This window comes from Fulmarus glacialis, unplaced genomic scaffold (genome assembly GCF_000690835.1).
Source record: "Fulmarus glacialis isolate BGI_N327 unplaced genomic scaffold, ASM69083v1 scaffold32241, whole genome shotgun sequence".
In the NCBI taxonomy this organism is placed as follows: domain Eukaryota; kingdom Metazoa; phylum Chordata; class Aves; order Procellariiformes; family Procellariidae; genus Fulmarus; species Fulmarus glacialis.
In genome coordinates, this window is record NW_009194297.1 from 50,205 (window position 1) to 70,980 (window position 20,776).

A 20,776-nucleotide genomic window follows, 5' to 3' on the forward strand; every position below is an offset into this window, starting at 1 on the left:
TCCTGTTTACCGCTGTCACTTCAGAAGCCATGCAAACCAGCAGTCCTTCCACACGCATAGAAAAAAAATAATTCTCTGTGCACTAAAAATTACTCACTTGTTAATCATTTTAAAAACATACCCATTTATTTAATAATTAATTATTTTGATTCAAAGTGTTCCATGACAAGGTAATATATTATTCATTCGCCTTTGCTGCTAAGCTGTACTGCACCAGAAATATTTAAATCTGTTTTGTATAGACCAGGGATAGTGAAGAAACAGATGGCCTGTAGTAGTTTATCCGAAAAATGTTAATACTTTTTGTAAACTCATTTTAGCAAAGCTATTGCTAACTGACCCGTTTATCTCGAAGACACTTCTTTATCACAAGAACATACAACTCACAGAATGATGTAAGTGATGACTAAGTGTATTATCTATCGTACCACCATTATATATATATAATGTAAAAAAAATTATATATATAATTAACACAGTCTAAATAAAATCAGTATGCCAAATACATGAACTCTGTTACTAACCACAAAGACATGCATTAAATTCTAGAGATTAAAAATGTATACAACTACAAGAAAAAAAGAGCAGCGAGTTTTAAATGTGCATATGCTGTCAAAACAAAATAGAATTCAAACAGTCCGGGTAAAGACCCACTTCAACCCATGCAAGTCTGCAGAGTTCATACATCCATCTTATAAACATGAACTATATGCATGCAACTAATAAATTTTAACTTCTTAAAGCTCATAAACCTTTTTAAGGCTCTCAAGATCTTCCAAAGAGTACTGATGATTCTGGTTTTCTGAAAGTAAAAAAAAACTGTTCTTTTTCGTTTTTGCTAAGAAGGGCCAGCACCACCTGAAAAAACAGATTATTTTATAATCAGCACAGGTCGATTTAAAATCATAGTATCTGACAGAGATAAAAAGAAATAATACATTGATTTTGTAAGATATGAAAATTTCATTTAAGTTTCTGTTCAACTTTAGTATGCATTGAATCTAGGTTCTTACCTTAAATCTTTCTGCTTTGCTCAAGTAGAAAAGGTGCTGATATACAAGGCCAGGATCTTTTCCAAGTACATAATATTCCAATGACTGGATAAAGATCAAAAGGATTTCTCCTTCAAGTTTGTTACTTAGCAGCATTGGCAATTTTTTTGGATCAGTAATTGTTAAAAGATCTGCACAAGCAGCTTTATCCTTATTGATATTCACTGCGTTTATAATCTGACCAAAGTCATAAGCATTAGATGGTTCAGAAATGTGCAGTTTCTCAGAGGTCTTCAGTGGCACACACTCTTGAACTGGTTCCTTAATAGTAACATGATCAGTCACAGCATCTTCTGATGTAACAAACTGTCTCTCTTCCTGCTCATCAGATTCAGTCACCTTCACAAAGAAAATGGCAACAAATCATTTTAATGTGGACATATAGATAACCTGAAGCTTCATAAACTGCATGCATATATCCATCAATGTCATTACATTAAAGTTAGCATTTTACTCTTCATAAAAGAAAGGCACCTATGTTCTTTTATGTCCTACTTCCCCCCAGAATAGTACCTCTCTAATTCATCTTTAAAGGTTTATAGTCAAAAGTGCGTATTTCACATCTCCTTTCACTGCTTGGCACTCCACTAAAGAAAGACAACTGAAGACCACTGGGAGAAAGCTAAGGAGGACTGTATTACATATATTAAATGTGAAGTTGCAGAAGACAAGCAGAACTGAAGCCATGTTTCATTTCACTGCCGTGCCTTCAGAATAGTACAAATATACGGCAGCTATATCAGGTTGCTGTTTGGAATCTCGCTGTGGAAGGAGAAAGCTCAGCATAGTCTAACGGCCTGAATACTCACTTAACTTCTCCAGAGTTTGCAGCCTGTATTGAGTTTCATGAATCAGTTGCTAGAAAATTAACCATGGGTTCAACTACATTTGCTAAAATCCATTTCAAGCTATCAAGAGTTGTGGAATTAGTACAGACTGACTAAAACTCATTGAACGGGGTCTCTTCAACGGTTGCCAAGTTTTTCGGAAAGTCTGAAGATACAGTATTGCATAGTACAGTGTTGTGCTGGGAGCTAGATTATTAGCTAGTCATTTTTGGAAAATACTGCATTGGGCTTATAGACATTTGTTCTATTTTTTCAACAACCCTTAGTATCAAGAGAGAAATCTTGACTGTCTTCTATATAATTACAGCTTGATTAAAATGGAATAATAATGATAAATCCTAGTTTCTAATCAAATTTTCCTTACTTTTATTTGCAGTCTGTTTTCATAGAACTACCTTGTACTACAGCAGATAAGACAGAGAAGGCTCTCTAAGGGGGCAGCTGTAATTATGATGGCAAACATAAATGCTTCCTGCCCCACTCCTGGAAAAATTACCACTGCCAGTAATGTGGTTAGGTGGTCTCTGAACAACGCAGTCACTTCCCAAACTCCTCTAAACACTTTCCAGGTCCCTTTGTTTGTCACAGTTCAGAGCTTAACTAACTATACCCGGCCTACGCCAGTTACATAAAATCCCCTGAACTCGTGACAATGTGAAGTGTTTAAACAAAACAAGTTTTTTCTATATTAGTAACTGCAGTTTCCATTATACCACCATTTTGAAATTACATGATCAAATTACGGTATCACTGTATAATACTATACAGACTGGTAAACTATGTATTTTAATGATATATTTTAAACTGAAAAGGGAACCCCTCCCCCATTCTTAAAGGACCAGCAAAGTTACAATCCAAAAATATCAGATGACTGAGAAAATCCTTTCATTGCCTAATTCTACCCAGAATTCAGCAAGGCTAACATTTTGATCCAGGACATAACATTACATCATGTAGTTCTTTTATAAGATCTTACAGATATTTTATCCATACTCTTGCTCTTTAAGGCAAGATTTCATTCTTCAGACCAGTAACTTTACTACTAGCACAAGAACAGCCAGCACGCCTGCTGACAATGAACCTTTGCCAGCACAGCCCCAGAGGCTTCCCAAGTAGCACAGACTTTAAAAGCAAAACTGCTATTTGACAGCTGTATTCTGTAAAACAGTTTTTGTTTACAAGGAGCATATCCTCAAGTTTAGTGCCACCTAAATATGCTTTTTTCTACTTCTGCTGTGGTTCTGAATACACTTCATAGCAGTCCAAGCTTTACTACAGAATGTAATGGACGCCAAACACATCATATGCAAGCATCCTCCAATATGCCCTCAAAATAACATGAAAAACACAACCCCCCGCCAAAAAAGTGCAGAGCTAACAACTGCAAAACAAAAGCATTAATATTATCTCTTCAAATGTGTGGCTTCTGTACTGCCTGCTGTTAAAAATGAACAGGTATACCTCTTGTATGGTTATTTTCTTCCTTTGCTTTTGCTGACCACCAACCACAGCACTGCTGTCAAGGTTAAGCAGCTGGGTTACCTCCTCTAGTTCCTTCTTTGCTTCAAGAACATTTGGATCTATTAGAAGTACTCTGTTGAAATCGTCAACGCTGGCCTGATAATTCTGAAAGTAGAAGGGAAAGATTTTTTTTTCATAAACACACCACTAGAAAAATAAATTAGAACTACCATACTGTCCTTTACAATTAAGAAAAAAAAAAATGCTAGCATCTTGACATTAAGTAGGAAAAAAAAAAAATCTAAATACAGACAGCGTAATTTCATTAGAGGGAAAAAAGGAAACTGAGAATGAGTTTGAGTTAGTATTTTGCAACTAAATACTTCCGTATTGAGTATGTAATATGAAATCGTTTATTCTAAGAAACATATTCCCTGTATCAGAGAATAGATTATTGAAGATTGCTGCTTTTAAGCATAATTGCTTACAGTGTAACACTTCCTCGAGATTAATATAATGTGAGTCCATCAACAGTTTGCGTACTTGCTTTACCAATAAAGGAGAGTTAAATTAAGCTTAGATTAAAAATATACCTAATCTTCCTGGGCTTCAATCCAATAGACCATCTCTTACAGTTTAAGAAGGGAAATTTCTGGTTATACTTGAGCAGATTGGGATTACATTATGAACTCTGGGATAAACAACAGGATTAGAAGGACAAACACAGTGACAGAGTGGCATTAGGACACAGTTCCTCAATCATCAGTCTTGTCATTTGTTTAATGTTTTTATTTCAAATTTTGACATTAGGAATTATGATTTTTTAGACTAAATTTTCTGGAGAGACAAAGTTAATAGAACCAATTCTGAAGAAGACTGGAATATCACATAGAAAAATCAAGACACTTTAAGGGCTGGAGTATCAAAAATAAGGATGAAATGTAACAGTAAACAGTAAAAGACTATGCAGACAGTAAAAGATCAACATAATTTCTTTGTGTGAGGGACCTAGTATTTCTTCTGTTCCCAAGCAGTATCATAAGGTTACTATAAGTCATTCATATTATCATGAAAAAAATCCTCATGTACCAGCTGAGGTATTTCCTCAGCGTATCAACTGTAATAAAAGCACTAGTGTACAAGTCACTCATATTCTCTTTCCTACATGGAATATTTTGTTCAATACCGATGACCAGTATTCAAGGTGCAGAGACATTGCAGTGAGTCTGTAAGTGAACTGAAGTCCGCTGTATCATGAAAGAAAAGTAAGAGAACTAGGATTACTTAGCCTTAGCAAATGAATGCAGAAAGGAGGCAGATATTGCTTTCATCAAAAAACACTACTAATTAAGATAAACCATTTGAATTACGGATGTGAAGATTCACGACTACAGAGAAATGAGATTCTGAAACAGACTTCTGAAAATGATCACAAGGGACAGCAAACAACCAGCCATCCTGGATTTAAAACTGCAGTCTGCCAGACTTCTCAACAAAAATCATGCAATATGATTGTACCCAAAGCAAGAGACTGGACTATCGGCTGTAGAAGATGTGGTCCAGGGTCCTGTGTCGTAGTTATAGGCCTAATTCAACACACCAGCATGATTTTTTCCTGATCTTCTCTTAACTACATCTCAATAAATCTATAAAACCCCCTCATTTACTACATTAAATTCCTCTGCAGCTTTTGAGGTTAAATGTCTGGGTATTTATATACAAATAACACTTCCCAGCGCCGTTAGGTCTTTGCCAAACTACATGCTTTTAGCTCTTAAAATCCTTCATTAGAGAGTCATTTGTCAACCTCAAATCATTTCTGTTGCTTCCTCTGGTTTTACGAATCACTCACATCCCTGGAATTAGCAATAATTAAGGCATTAAATCCAACCACAACAAAACATTTTGGGAGTCTCCAGCTCAGATTATTCTGAAGGAATCCATGAACAGTATGTTTCAGGTTATGTCTTCAATAATACAAAAATAGTAATCTTTTCCTAGGATATTCAAAAAAGCAGAAGTTATTTCACCAATTCTTGACATTCTTCACTAGTGTGTAATTCCCTTTTTTTGACTGGTAGAATCACTATATACCTTTGCTCATATTTATACTAATTTTTTATCAACTTCAACACCATAAGTTTACAGATGATTAATACCAGGTAGCTTGGTACAGTTACAGAAAAGATTTTACACAAAATTAAGACTTTTCATCTTCTCTGAAAATTAATCAAAGGTAACTTTCAAAATTTCATAGCTACTGTAAGAGGAAAAAATTTATCATAAAAAACAAGATCCCACGATTCCTAAGACTTGCATTTGGAATTATAACACAGGATGAGAACAGGCTAGTATACTGCTACGCACAAACAGGTTGTCCTCAGGTGATCTGTAAGCTGAGAGACAATCAGGTAATTTTTTTGTTAAGGCATCAAACATAATGGACCTCTGAGGTAAGTGTTCATTTGACAGACACTGCTGGAACTTGGTGGACGCTTGGAGTGATCACCTCCAGTTACAAAGAGCAACACAGGAGAAAGCACTTAAGACGCTTGTTTAAAGACACTTGTAAAATTTAATACGAAGTAGATGATGATAGCTGCCACCATGTGCCAACAGAAGTGAGAAGCTAATCATTCAATACCAGGTAAGAGCTGACAGGTAAGGTAAGGATTGCTGTGAAAGAATTATGAAATGTAGAGGCTAATTAACATCACTGAAGAAGGGGAACCAGCAGAGGGATGGACAAAAGGAATGACACGGTTCAAGTGATGGAACACAAGATTTGCAGTCACGTTCAGGATGAATATGAGCAACATAAGTCTGCATTTATGAGGATAAGGTAAAAGGATACACAAAAAAACCTGTGTGTAAGATGAGCACAGTACAGACAACACCACCACTGTGTAGATGGAAAGGAAAAGGTTGAGTCCCCACACTGTCCACAGAGTGAGAAAGTGGATTACTGACAAAGGTTTGGAACATGTTTGGAGAAGGAAGAGAGCGAGAACGAAGACAATTAAAACCCTGGTTTAACATGACAAGCACTCAAATATGAGCAGATGCCAAAAAACACCTTGAGATTTTAGTTTGCACAGATGAAGACAGACTTGGAGAGAATCCATTTGTCATCAGCAAAGATATAGTAAACACCCTGACAGAAAAAAAACAGACTGGGATACCCAGAAGAATATTTTAGAACATTAGAACAGAGTTGAAACTTGCTTAACCAATCTCCAGTCAAACGTCATTTATTCCAATATTCTTGTATTTTCTCAAATGATTACAAATCAACATGCAGGTTTTTCTGTTGCAAAAATATTTATGTAATTTTTTATGCATGCCTAACGCTCTGCAAAGTAATAAATCATCAGCACTGCATACTTTCTTTGTATTCACCCATCGACTGCAACTACCTGATTGCCTTTGAAGAGGATAAGCAAGTTTAGAAGTGCTTAAGAATACCTGCCATGTTCTTTTTCCTCACCTGTAATCCTTTGTACGCTAGTGCTCTTCTATAAAAAGCTTTAATATTAGAATCTTCTATCTGAAGAACATGATCACAATCCTGCTTAGCCTCTTCATATTTATACAGTTTCAAGTAACAGAGAGCTCTAACACAGAAAAACAGAATACACTGCAATATAAGTAAATTCTACAGTGCTGTAGTGCCAACAGTATCTGACTCATAAATGCTAATTACAGTACTTCATACAATTCAGTCTCAATGTGGTATTTTTTAAAGTACACCAAACCCAGTATTAATAACATCACTGGATGGATTTAGGGAGGGCCAACTCTTGCAATAAAAGTCAAAATTCAAGTATGACTAATGCTTGAAGTTAGGCAGATATGTAAGTATTTTAAAAGTAGAGCCTATGTTAGTATAATTTGATAGTATAGTAATGGATATAGTATGGATTTTATACAGCCATTCTGGGTAAAAAAGTGCTCTAGATTAAATAAGCAATACTGCTTTCTGCACCTAATTATTACTTGGAAGTCTCCTATTCAAGTACCGGCCTAATCAAATCCTTCTTAGTTTGTGAAAGCTGATAAGATTACAGCATAAAGAATTATGCTGCAGAATTAGGTCAACCTTTAAAATAATGCTGTTGTATGACCCTGTTCCTACTTTTATTTTCTCAAAACGTACATTTTCTCCGAACTATTACTCTTCATATGTGAGATACTGCTACTGCACATTAGTTTTTAACTAAAATCATACCAGTATTCTCAAAAAATGCTGCAAAATGCTATGCTAATTATAACTTTTACCATTGCTTACTCTATTTATATAAAGATTTTAAGATATATATCAGTGACATTAATACTTGCTCCCCTTGGAAAATAATGCAGTTTAACAAAAAAACAATTTTGTTATTAAAAACACTCATCAAGTGGAAGAAAAAAAAATCCTTGTTTTACAAGAGTAATTGAAGTGATGCAAAAATCTGTATTTGCAGTGAGAAAATGTAACTATTGTTATCCCACAAAGTCGGATTAGATTTTGGATCTTTACCTGTTAGTGTAGATCGTACATTCCTTGGTATTTAACTTCATGCATTCGCTGTATTTATTTACAGCTTCTTCATATTTACCCTCTTTTACAAAATCATTCCCTTCATTTTTTAATGTCTTGAACTTCTCCTCAGCTTTCTCACCTACGTTACAAAAGGATCACAGAGTTACATAAGAAGATCAGTTCATTAAGGATAGCTGAATAATCTACCCAGACTAAGAATAAATGCCTGGGATCTGAGGTACTTTTATCGGTCTGCACATTGCCATTTCTGTCCCAGATCTCCCTGCTGCTCTAAGAAAGGCATAAAGTACCATATATACATTTGGCACAACACATACTTCCCCATGCACCAGGGTAACTATTTTGCTGAAAATAATGGGAATGCAACAGACAGCGCTACACTTTGACGTCCTTCTGTCTACCCCTTCTGTGTGATAGAGAGGGACTACATATCTCCACTGAGATACCAGTTTTATTTACAATGGTGGAGATTTAATCAGCAGGATTAAAGGCCCTTCTAGATCTCCACTGTCACACCAAGGCAGCCATAATTTGATCTAGTATTCTTTCTGCAAGCAACTATCTATCACAATTACTATGATAAACTGACAATGACAAACAAATCATTGACAAACAATCAAGTAGGGGTTAGTGACACATCAGTAATATTCTGTTAATAACTATTTATAAAAGATGCTTCGAGGAACCTGAAAACACCTAACTACTTTTTTTAATTAATATTGTGTTCTTCCATAATTGTCTTTCCTTCTAAACTCCACATAATTTGTTGCATATGCTTCTGAGTTAGACTACAATTTTTAGCTGTGTTTGTAGTGGAAATCCTGACTGCAGTTTCATGCCTCTGCTGTAAGCAAACAATAATTAGTAACATAGCTCTAAGCCGACCATAACGGAAAAATCTACTTTTTGTACCTTGCTAAAGAATATGAGCCCCTTGCCAAGCTTCAGGTTTTAAACACTGTATATAGCCAGATAACTTTAATCAATAATTAAACTCAGTGAGTTCTTTTATAAAAACATGGCAGTCTCCTATGCCAGAAAACTACACATGGACTTGGGGAAAAAATTAAGTAACGACGTGAAACAGAACAGACTTACGCAAGAAACATAACTAAATGAGAACTCAAGTTGTAAGACACAAAAAACAACAGACAATTGTTGCAAAAAAGTGCCAGCCAAGGTTTAACTACTGACTGAACATGATTGCTGGCACGCTTCTGGCACCAGCTATCAGTGGTGTCAGGTGCCACTGATTTAGTACAGGCCTGAGAAGGCAACCACAACCTGAGAGTCAGCCTTCAGTGAAGAAAATGGTTACACAGTCTTCATTTAATATTTCTAAAAACAAAGCCTAACCAAAGCCCACTCTATTTGAAATAGATGAAGACGTGTTTTGCATCAAAATGCCGCAGAGCACACTTCATGAAGACAGTGATAGCCGCTTTTGTTAACTTTCATAATAGGCTAAACATGATCACTAGTGTTCTCCGGAGCCGCTTATCTGTGTACTTTTCACTACGATGATCTTCAAATTCTCTCTTTTAACAAAGTTACACAAGGTTATATAGATCCAAATTTACTACTTAGAAGGTTTAAATAGGTTGGTTATACATTGAAATAAAAATCCAACAAGTTGTATTCTTTAATAACAGAAAAAGCCTGGAGTATAATCAGTACAACAAAAAGCACTTTTCAAGCTAAGGATTTATGTTTAATAGCAACAATTGTGCCACGTATCAGTTTTCTACTTAATTTTAAAAAAAAAAAAGTTAAACCCAATTGCTGCTCAATCCTTAAGAGTGATGAATCAGTAATGACATGTACTGACAACTGTAATGAAAATACTTGTCACTGGACATTTTAAAAAGTAGAGTAAAATTTTTATCACTTTAATTGAGCTTAAATTATACATCAACATGCCTAATGTTCTTAAATGAAAAAAAAATTTCTGTAGCATTACTGAAGTTTAGTATGCACTACTATTTAAATCGCATATAAACCACGCTATTACAAGTTTCTAGAACTATGTCTTATTCTCGAGAAAAATGTCCAATTATCATAAACACATGTATTTTTAAGTTGTCTGTTGTTTTACATCAGGTACAAATAAATTCAATGCTATCGGAAAGATCATTTTAGAAGTCACTAAATCTGTAATGCCCAAGAATGCAGATTATTTGAGGACATGCATTATTGCAGTCATGCATTATGGACAGATAACCCTATCACTACTACATATTCGGCCAGCAACTCAGTTATGCTTTGCAGCCTCCCCTTAAAATCAAGGGGAGATTATCTTCAGCACTACTTTTCTTTATATTGAAATAAACTCAAAGGTGAATAGTCAAGTAAGAGTAAAAAATGACACAGTTAAGGCCTTTGCAAAAAATGTCAATAAAAACTGAATCAGAAAGGTTCTTTCACCTGATTTACTGGAGGAGAAAAATAGAAACTGTAATGACGGGGAAAAAAATCAGGATAAATAAAGTACTGTGTAAATAAATCCAGAACTAACATCTTTGAAAGGTGACTACTAAATGGCAGCTGTCAAAGTTAGAATCCATTGTAAAAAAAAATTTACAAAATCAGAAGTGTTCTTCCATAGCCCATTTCACTAACTACTGGCCACCTAGAAGTCTACCCTACCCCTTCTATTCTGAAGAGCTGAGTAATGCTTTCACGAACAATTAAGTGACAGCTACAGATTATGCAGCTGATTATGTTACTGAGGTTGGGTGTTTGTTTGGGTGGTGTTTTTTTTGGGGAAAACTGTGTTATAACTGTAGTATGATGTCAGGAAAACCACTGATACTTGTGATAGGACTCAATATACTGCTGATGAGAACTTCTGCTATACTTTCTTTTATTTTATATAACTTCAGAAATTATGCTGCAAACTACATCATTTGGCTTAAAAAAATTTATCATAACTGTGGCTCCATAAAACACATCAAACCCAATCATGTACATGTCCATCATCTAACTTGGCTTTTCACAAAGATCTCTGATAAATATTTTCTAAAGCAGTTTCTTTGACATTACTAAATCGTATTCAATTTTTCAATTAAAATTATTTTCTTTTTTGTATGTATATTTGCATTAGCTATACATACAATTCATCTGCAACTGTTCTTCTCTGTTGGTATCTGTAGTACTTCTTGGCTTATTCTCTGAAGTAAAGTCTCCTCCATCCCACCTGTGTAGCTTAGCAGCAACTGGGACAACTGACATTGGTGGCAGTTTCTCCCTCCAACTGGGACCATCCTGATCTATTAAAGTCTTTGTTATTCTGAAAAAGAAAAGCCCCACCAACATGACTTTTCATATATTTAACTCACGCTTTAATAACTTACACCCAAATTAAATAATGCAATGTTCCCATTTTTTAAAAAACAACTGAACAATTATCCTTAAGACTAATTTAGCATTGTCACAGCAGTCAATGGTATTGCACTTCATTTAACATTTAGACTTTTTCCCCATTTTAGAGTATTTATGCTAGCATTTAGAAGACAAGAAGCTGACTTCAGCATGATCTGTAAATATTTAAGCAAATGACTGATTTTGCAACTAAGCTTTAAATGCTGCCTACCACATGCAATAAAGAATAGGAAAAAAAATTGCTGCATTTGTTTTGTTTACTTTTCTCACCTGTTCATAGGTGTTATTTGTAACAAGTGTAGATTACAATATCCTCAAAGTGTGGTACCTAAATTTGCCAATGTCAAATGAAACCTCTTACACAACAATTCTCTAAATAACCAATGCAGGTCACAAAGTAGGTACTAAGGTGCATTTTATAGAACAGTCAGAAATTCGTCAATCAATCACTCTTTATCCCCATTTAAAAATGCAAAGAAAATACATAAAAATTGTTGAGTCTTTCTCAAACCAACACATATATGTGTATGTATAGGTCAACTATTTCCATACATGAGAGATTCAATCCAAAATCCATTCAAGTGGGAGTTTCCCATTGCTGTGATACATTTTGGAGAAAGACCTAAGTAAACATTATAATGAGTAAAGCCATACAAGACTTCATGGTTCCATTACAATTTTTGTAGTGTTTTTTAAAAAAACCCAAACAAATATTAATCAATTCTGAGAATGAAATTAACAGTGAGATAAACTTACTCTAATCTCAAAATGAGCTTAAGAGTCCAGTTCAACTGGTGATAAGTCTAGTATCTACTTTAACAAAGGAAAATTCTGAGTTGAGTAATAAAGCAAGTCACATGGATACTATAGCAAATAAACTTGAAATTTGTATATTAGGTGCGTTTCCATCTAACACAGGTGTAAAAACATACTACATGAAAACACATTTAAAAAACCCCCAAAACCTAAGAACCTTGAACGTGACATGAAGAATGAAATAGAATAAGCATAAATGACCCAATCAAGTTTTCTTGCTTAGTTTTGTTCTTTTTAAATATTTGAATATTTGAATAACAGCTATAAAACAACAAAAAAAGCGCCTCAGTATAATACTATGGCAACAGAGTCAGAACACTCAGGACCAAATTCTCTTCCCGTTAGGGTCTGATAGAAAAACCAATACAAGAAGCAGCATCTGTTCTAATCTTTATTGTAAAACAGAAATTACCAGAATATTTTAAAGAACGATATAGACTAAAAAGACTGTTTGTAAAGCTATATATGTGTGATTTTATGTATTACATAATGCTGAATGAAACATACTATTTCTTATGTTTTTGAATTGAAAGTAAGTTTCTTCTTACACAGAATATCACATTTCATAGTATTGTCTAGTTGCTTTATTTGTTTTCTAAGTGAACAAGAAGAATATTTTTCTGTGTGTTAGCTGCATATGCCATTCCAGGGGCTCTCCTCTACCTGTATTATTACTAAGCAGCGTTTTACAGGACATACCAACAAAGCAGCTTGTCCAAGTTCTGTTTTGCTCTAATTGTACTAAAACTTCAGTTTTCTTAATGATGGTCTGAATTCAGTTGTTAAGAAAAATGTGGCACACCATTATAAATTAAACAGCCCTAGGATTTACTCAGGTTATTTTATTAGAGAACAAAACTGTACGCTTCATATTAAAAAGTCAATTAATTATGTTTAGGTATTTCCCATAGAAAGTAACAGAATAATTCTACAGTAAACCACGTTCCCATTGACTTCATGGGCTTAAAAAGTTGGACAAAAAACCTGATCTAATTCATCAAAATCAACAGAAAGAATGCTGCAGTCTTTGATGATCTATCGACTTCTTGTAATATAATAATCTAAGTTCTTAAATAGTCTTTTGCAAAAGTGCATACCTGTGTCCACGGTTAGTTTAAAAAGCACAAGTGTATCATGAAAAAGCTGGGACAAATACACTCGTCCTCCAGCACCAACACCCTAACTTGACCCAACAATCTTGCAGTTTTGGAGTTTATCACAAATTTATTTGTATAGTACAATACTCATATGGGACTTTGTAATAAAAGCTCCTAAGCTATCTAATGCAATTTGCTAACTGATATTAAAGGAGCTGAGACAACAGGAATGAAACTTCAATTTAGTAAATGGAAATGCATAAATATATTGTCCCACATCTGAGCTTCTGTATTTCTAACAGTGAAAAGCAAGTAATAAAACACTCAAGAGGAAATTAAAATATACAAAGTAGGAAATTCATGGATGTTACAGAGCTAGGAAAATGCCACTAATTAAAAGCATCCTTGAAATGCATTTTCCTGTGACTTGGCACACACCATTAAAAAAACCAATCCTTCCAATTTACCTAAAAATCACCTCAGGATAACCAATAAAAGACACAATTCAACATCATCTAATCAACACAATAAACACTCAAATAACTGTTTATACTTGTTTTCAGTTGACTTTTCATAAAAATACGTACTTACATTCTTAATTATTTCCTTTTGATCACAAAATGATCAGGTGAAGGCTTTATATTATCAGGTAAAGGCTTTATATTAAAAATTCTACTTGTCTTTTGTGTGAGAATTATTAGAAATACCAGACTGAAGACACGTTCGATTCTAAAATTTTTTGAAAGCCTGCTTATTTAGGTAAGTATAGAAAGACAAGCCTTAACACCATTTATCAAACCCACCCTTAGACACAATTAGGATGATGAGTTTTTCCTGTCAGCTTTTACAGCATCACCATCCAATTTCCCACAAGAACTTAAAAACAAAGAAATCCTCCAATATAAAAGCAGGTTGTTAAGACCTGATATTCCTAATATAAAAACAATTTATATTACTTTTTGCGGTTGTCTCTTTAAGTTAAAAGGCAGTAGAGTAACAATCATTTTTGGTTAAAATTCCTTTTTAAAAAGGTCTGTTACTTTGGAAATGAATATTAATACTTTGATAAACAATTTCAGTTTAATTCATATATGATAAAATATTAAAAAATAAATTATAGTAAAAGTTCAATTATGCAGGAGATCTATGCTTTAGAAACTAAGAATTTGCAAGCAAAAATGAATTACCAGCAGAAGAGAAGAAGGAAGAAGCAGCTGAAATAAGGTGATGGGTTGCCAGGGAGGAAAGAGTAATGAGCAGTGAAGCTAAAAACATAAGGAAGGCCTAGAGAGGAGAAAAGTAAGAGTGTTAAGGGGAAAAAAGGAAATAAGCTTATTACTAAGCAAGTTACAAGTCAAGGAGAAATATGAAAAGAGTACCTGCAGACAAAATAAGCCAAGAAGATTTAAAAAAAAAGTATAATAATCACATAGACACCCAGATGAGCAATTATCTCAACAATCCAAGTGCTCCTGTGCAGACACAGGAGATCAGTAAAAATTAGTTGTGTTATCAAAAATAAGACTTCTAAGAGGAGATCATAAAGTATCATGATCTCCTTTGGCCACCTCTGGTCAAATAAGCAGAATTTTAAGATATTACGGACTTCTTAATGAAGTAATAATGTAAGTGCTCATGGCCTTGCCTTAAAAAGAATAAAAAGGTACGAGATTCCATTGTTAAAAGTTGCATGCCATGTGAGTTCCTGCTCAACAATTAATGGCTGTTCTGTTTTCATAAATACTTTTTTTGCCCATTAAAAGGAAAGAGGAAAGAAAAGGGAATGGAAAATCCTACCATTCACGCACTTAAGTACTTATTATATGTTAATGAGAACACAATTACAATAGTGTGTATACACTAATTTTACACTAATAAAATATAACTATAGAAACTGAGATGTCTCTCTTGGCAGCAAGAATTAATGTTGGAAGTATTAACACTTAAGTTAAAAATAATATTCAATTATATTTTTTACACCTCTTCAGCTTTATAGCCAACCACTGTATCAAGCTACTTCACTGTTTACACAACTGCAGCATGCTGAAGGATTCACACTTAACATAAATCTCCAACTGCCACAGGAAGAATGCTAATATGAAAAGGAGACAGAAATGTCAGAGAAAAGGTACAGACCTTAAAGTATTACTTTACATGGTATCAAATACAAGTTAGGAAAGAAAACAAGTTGAAGCACCAGTAAAAAAAGCCTTTAAAATACTACATTTTTAAAACAGAAAGTGACCTACTGTTGGCAGAGGAAAACTGTGAAGCTATGGGAAAATAACTAAACAAAACAGACAGTCCTCTAGTTATAACACACTCATTGTGATGACCCTGCCTCTGAGGGATGCAGAACAGAGGGAACACATAAAGCAAACTTCTATTTTTCTATTTGGACTGATATGAGTAGAAAATTTGTAAGTGCAGTTACCTATTAGCACTATCATTTGCTGCTTGGATGCTGCTGTCTATTTGTAGGACTGTTTTATAATCAATGTATGCCTGTCGATACCGCTCCATAGACTCATTTGCCATTGCTCGTCGTAGAAGTGGCTTAAGGGAAAATGGCTGAAGCTCCAGAGCTCTGGAGAAAACAAAAGAAAAATGCAGGATTGAAACAGAGTAACTGAAATAATATTAATAAAACTATGTTATGATATATACAACTATACGTAACAACTTTGTGATGTCAGATGGGCCTTACAGTAACACAACCAAGGAAAATGGGACTAAGTGGTTTATACTAATACCCTAAATGACATGCAGTTATGAAATTGTTAGTGCTTTTACTACAACTTACTCTACTCAAATCACTGTCTTCCATCTGGAAAATTACTTTCATCACCAAGAAAAGATTAATGTAATGGCAGCTGTTCAAGAGCAAAAGCTATTTTTCTTAAGTCATGCCTAGATTATGGGGATTTCAAGTATATGATGCTTTTGCCTACATCATTTTCAGTTCTTCTTCCTCACATGGAAGCATGCACGTAAAAAATACATTTATTAAGACATGAATAAACACCTGTCTTTTTTTGGCTTTTAGGTTTTTGCCTGTATTTTGTCTGTTTACTCTTCTGATTATGTGCCTGGTCAACACCGAGCTCAACCCCTGACACTGTGCAATCAGAACTCCTTCCAAACACCATGCGATTTTCCGGTAATATGAAGAAGCAGTCCACAAAGGCTTTATTTATTAAATACTACCTTTTATAAATCAATGATTCTTGCTAAAGAGAAAAAGAGATAAACTTTGAAATACTGAAATTAAGATCAGTCTAGCCAAATAGATTTCATGGAATCATAAAGTAATTCAGGCTGAGAGGTCCCTAGTCCAACCTTCTGCTACAGGTACGTCAGCTCTGAGATCAGACAAGGTTGCTCAGGGCTTTATCCAGCTGGGCCTTGAAAACCTCCAAGGGAATGTCTGCACAACATCTCTGGGCAACCTCTTGCAATGCCCCCCACTGTTCATGGGGAAAAGGTTTCTCCTAATACACAGTCTGAACCTTGTGTGGTTCAATCTTCTGTTGTCCCTTGTCCTCCCACAATGTACTGCTAGAAAGAGCCCGGATCCATCCTCTGGATAATCTCCTCACAGATACTGGCAGACTGCTGTTAGGACCCCTGGAAGCCATTCTTCTCCAAGCTGAACAAACCCAGCTCCTCTCCGCCTGCCTCTCCAGGCAAGTGCTCCAGAGTTCACAACCACCTCAGTGACACTTCAGCTGATCGCTATCTTTCTCATACTCGGGAAGCCGAAAACCAACACAGTTATCATAGATGTTGTCTAACAAATGCTGAGTGCAAGGGGATAATCACTTCCCTCAATCCACTGGCTGTGCTCCTGTTTACAAGCCCAGGAGGCTGTTGGCCTTCTTTGCTGTAACTTGGCTTTGCACCATTACTCCTCCTAAAGCTAGAGAAACAATGATTTCTAGAATAAACCTTTCCAGTTTCCATTTCATAAATATTTCCAACATTCCATTTCTCTTCATGTCACTGAATGCATTTGAAAAATACAACAGTGCACAGCATCATAGCCCCTGCAAAACCTCTCCAAAAATGCTTGCCATTCTGTAACTTGGAAGAATAGTAAAGCAATTTCAGGTTCCTAACATCAAGAATGAAGAAAAAAACCAACCATAAATAAATTCAGGGAGAGACAACACTTCTTGAAGAATAGCATCAGTGGGAATGGAAAACTACATTTCCAGGGCAGAATGCAAAGATAATACAGCCAGGGAACAAACCACATCACAGCACTAAATAAAACAACACTAGTGCATAGGAGCCCTATTTCACTCTCTGTAACAAGAATCAAAGGTACTCCAAATCAGAGTCTTGAGACAAACAGATATCCAACAGAGGGTTTTTGATACACTTCTAAGCCCTAAATAGCTAAAACTTAATAGAAGGTAAATGTTCAATACTTATTTTTGTATCACAAATATAAGCACTACACCATTTTTTATTCTGAAATCAAGTAACCTATTTGTAGATCATGCTTTATGTTGTGTTGCCTAGAGAAGATTTATTTGACATTGCCTAATTCATGTGTGCTTGCAGTTTTGCAGTTCTGCTTCCCAGTCTCTAAATTATTTCTACCTCCCTTGTGTTCGCTAAGCATCACGGGTCCTTCTGTATCCAGAAACAACATTAAGGACACTATCATTAAGTAGTAAGAAAATGAGCTTCGAATTGTTAAGAATACAAACCCCAAAACCTTTATATTACTGATTTCAGCTGAAGTCTTACATACTTCAGACCTCCTGAACAAAAAAATGTGATGGCTATTAAGCATGCCATCTTGTTTTATCAGCCAGCTGTCTATGGTCCTGCACCTGTTCTAACAAAATATTGTTAGCAAGTCAATTTTTTCAGATGACATTTTCAGAAAACTTTTCTGTCAGGTAGAATATATACAGTAAGTCAAATATTTAGTTAATACAAAGTTACATGCATATTTTATTTTTAGTTTTGGGGGTTTTTTTAACAGTTGGGTTGTGCTGCAAAAAACCCAACTGATTAATCAATATGATTTCTAACTGTCTTGGGATCCTTTTTTGCACCTTAAGCCTCAGTCTTACTAACCCTATCTATGAAAATATTAAAAAAGACATCTAGAAATACAGTAATAATTTAGTGGAAGGCAATGGTTGGAAGTTATTGAAGGTGTCTGATCCTCTCTAAGTCCTGTATCTTTAAAAGCCACAGTAAGCAGAAAGGATTTTAGCTCAATTCCTTAACAGCTGTAATTACTGTTTATAACTATGCCAAGTATGTATTTAAAAAAACCCAAAAAACAACAAACCAAACACAGAGAACACACACATATACACCATACACATGCTTGAAAGCAATTTCCAACACTGTGATAAGCATCTGGCTTAACAAAGCTTTTACATTTAAGTTACTACAGAGCATCATTGAAGTAAGCCTGCTTTTATATTAAAAATTTTAAGCCTGCTGTGCATGTATACACAGAAGAAGCGTAACAACTGCCCTCACACAGCAAGACAGTAAGTTAAAAGTTACGCCTTCTCTAGGTTCCATGTGATTGTTCACGTAACTGACAAAGATATTTGTCATTTAGACAGGAAATCAGACTTTATTGAAGATTGTTCTAACTCAAACTGCAATAACAATATATCAGTTAAAATGTTTAATCATCATCAGGAATGTTGTTGCTCTGCATGGGAGGTTGCAATTTACCTGTTACAATCCTGAATGCAGTCACTGCAGTTGCCTTCTTTGAGGTGACACGCTGCTCTGTTTGAGTACAAGATACTTAAATCATCTGGACTTTGTTCTCCTAAAAGAAGTTACAATTAAAATCAAAGACCATTACTAAAATGACATTCAAGAATTAGAGACTTGCATGCTGTAAGTTGCACTGCAGTGATGCAGTTTGCTGACAATGCAAAGCTGCAAGGAGCTTTCCTTTATCATGTCACCTAGAATATGTAATTATTCAAACACATAAATAAAAGCAAACAGCTCTGCCCAAAGGAAGCTACAAGATGATTTTGCTCATCTTCCTATATTTTGTATCCCATGAATTATCCTCTACTGACAATGACAAAGAATTTACTGCACAGTAACTCCTGCCAAAACCTCCAGGGATAGGCTAGGTTAGTTCATTTGTAGTTCCTTTAAATAATCTAAACAATCCTAGATTTAAGTATAAGGTGTCACACTCACCTAAACCGATGACATATTCAATTGCTTCCGAGTATTTGAGCACAGCTTCTCCAAACTGTCCACTCTTAAATAAGTCGTTTCCTTCACTTTTTAGTTTTGCTGCAGTAGGAGGAAGTGAAGTAGAACTGCCACCACCAGCCGTCTGCGACCCTGCTCCATGCGATCTGATCTCAGCTGCAGGGCTTTCACTCTTTTGATCACTGTGTAAGTAGCCATTAACTTCACCTTCATGGTCTGACAAATGCTTTTGTGAGTTTTCCTCTGATGTGCCTTTTTTTAATCCGCTCTCAGTGGATTCCTTCTGCTTCTGTGTCTCTCTGTCCTCCGCCTTACTGCCACCTCCTTTGCTATGAAACTTTCTCTGCGCGTTCCCCATTTCAGCCTCCTCAGTAGCTGCCTCTTCTCTTACTGGCACGCCAATTTCTACAAGGAAGTTAATGAGCCGAGTTAGAGCTTGCATCATCAGAAGGAACTATCGTCCTGGCAAAAGAGGGGTGTACAGCGAAAGAACATGGTACCAAATCCTTCAGGCATCCTAATGTTACCAAGATTTATTTGCCTCAGAAAACACTTCCAAGAACACAGAAAAAATCCTACTTACAAGTAACTTGCAATTATTACTGAGAAGGTATTACTATGAAATCTCATTTCTCCTTGCTGAGCACATTGAAAACCCCTGTTCTGTAGTGTCAGAATGGTACAGAGTTCACTTTGAAATTAACTCTTTAAATACTGGCTATTACAATACTGATACTTCCATTTTCCGTGACCAAATCAAAATGCTTGCATGGTAAAATTAGAACACATAGCTAACAAACCAGTAATGTTGCACCCTTCAAAACTCTCCTCAAATACAACAGAGAATAGGAGGGATAAAATCATTCTCGAAAAGGTTTCATTTAAACATAATGTCAAAAAGCCTTTTATAGAGAGTTCTGATCACTCGATTTTCACTACTATTTATTACTAATTTAGTTAGTAAAAATCATACAATAAGGGTATTGGATATTAACATATATAAATTCCTTATTCACCTGAATTCCTAAGACTGCCACCATGGTATTCAAATATAGACTTCAGCAGAAAGCCTGACTCTTGACATTACCAGTCATGCAATGGCAACTCTGTGCTTTTGTTCTATTCATTAAGATGCTGGGTTTTCACCTTCCCTTAACTTGATGAGCTCATCTGTCAAACAGAGTTTTTTCATGCCTTCATATATTGGAGAGATACTTCCAGTTGAATCAAACTAAACTTCTGAAGTTGACTGAATATGGATGAACTCCAGGTTGTTCCAAATTTCAGAAAGTATTTTTTTTAATGCACAAGATGTTACTGAAATCAAACTGAACAGGATGGGAAAGCATAAGA

The 20,776-nt window shown here is 35.2% G+C and overlaps 1 protein-coding gene across 1 annotated transcript; it reads right to left on the reverse strand.

Moving 5' to 3' along the window:
- Positions 1–737: 737 nt before the first annotated feature.
- On the reverse strand, positions 738–19,865 carry LOC104084017 (sperm-associated antigen 1-like). The gene is given in 10 exon segments (XM_009587715.1): positions 738–810; positions 812–858; positions 1,014–1,391; positions 3,362–3,526; positions 6,849–6,975; positions 7,884–8,025; positions 11,021–11,196; positions 15,636–15,788; positions 18,917–19,016; positions 19,406–19,865. Coding segments are annotated over 10 exon segments (1,821 nt in total).
- Between the last annotated feature and the right edge of the window lie 911 nt (positions 19,866–20,776).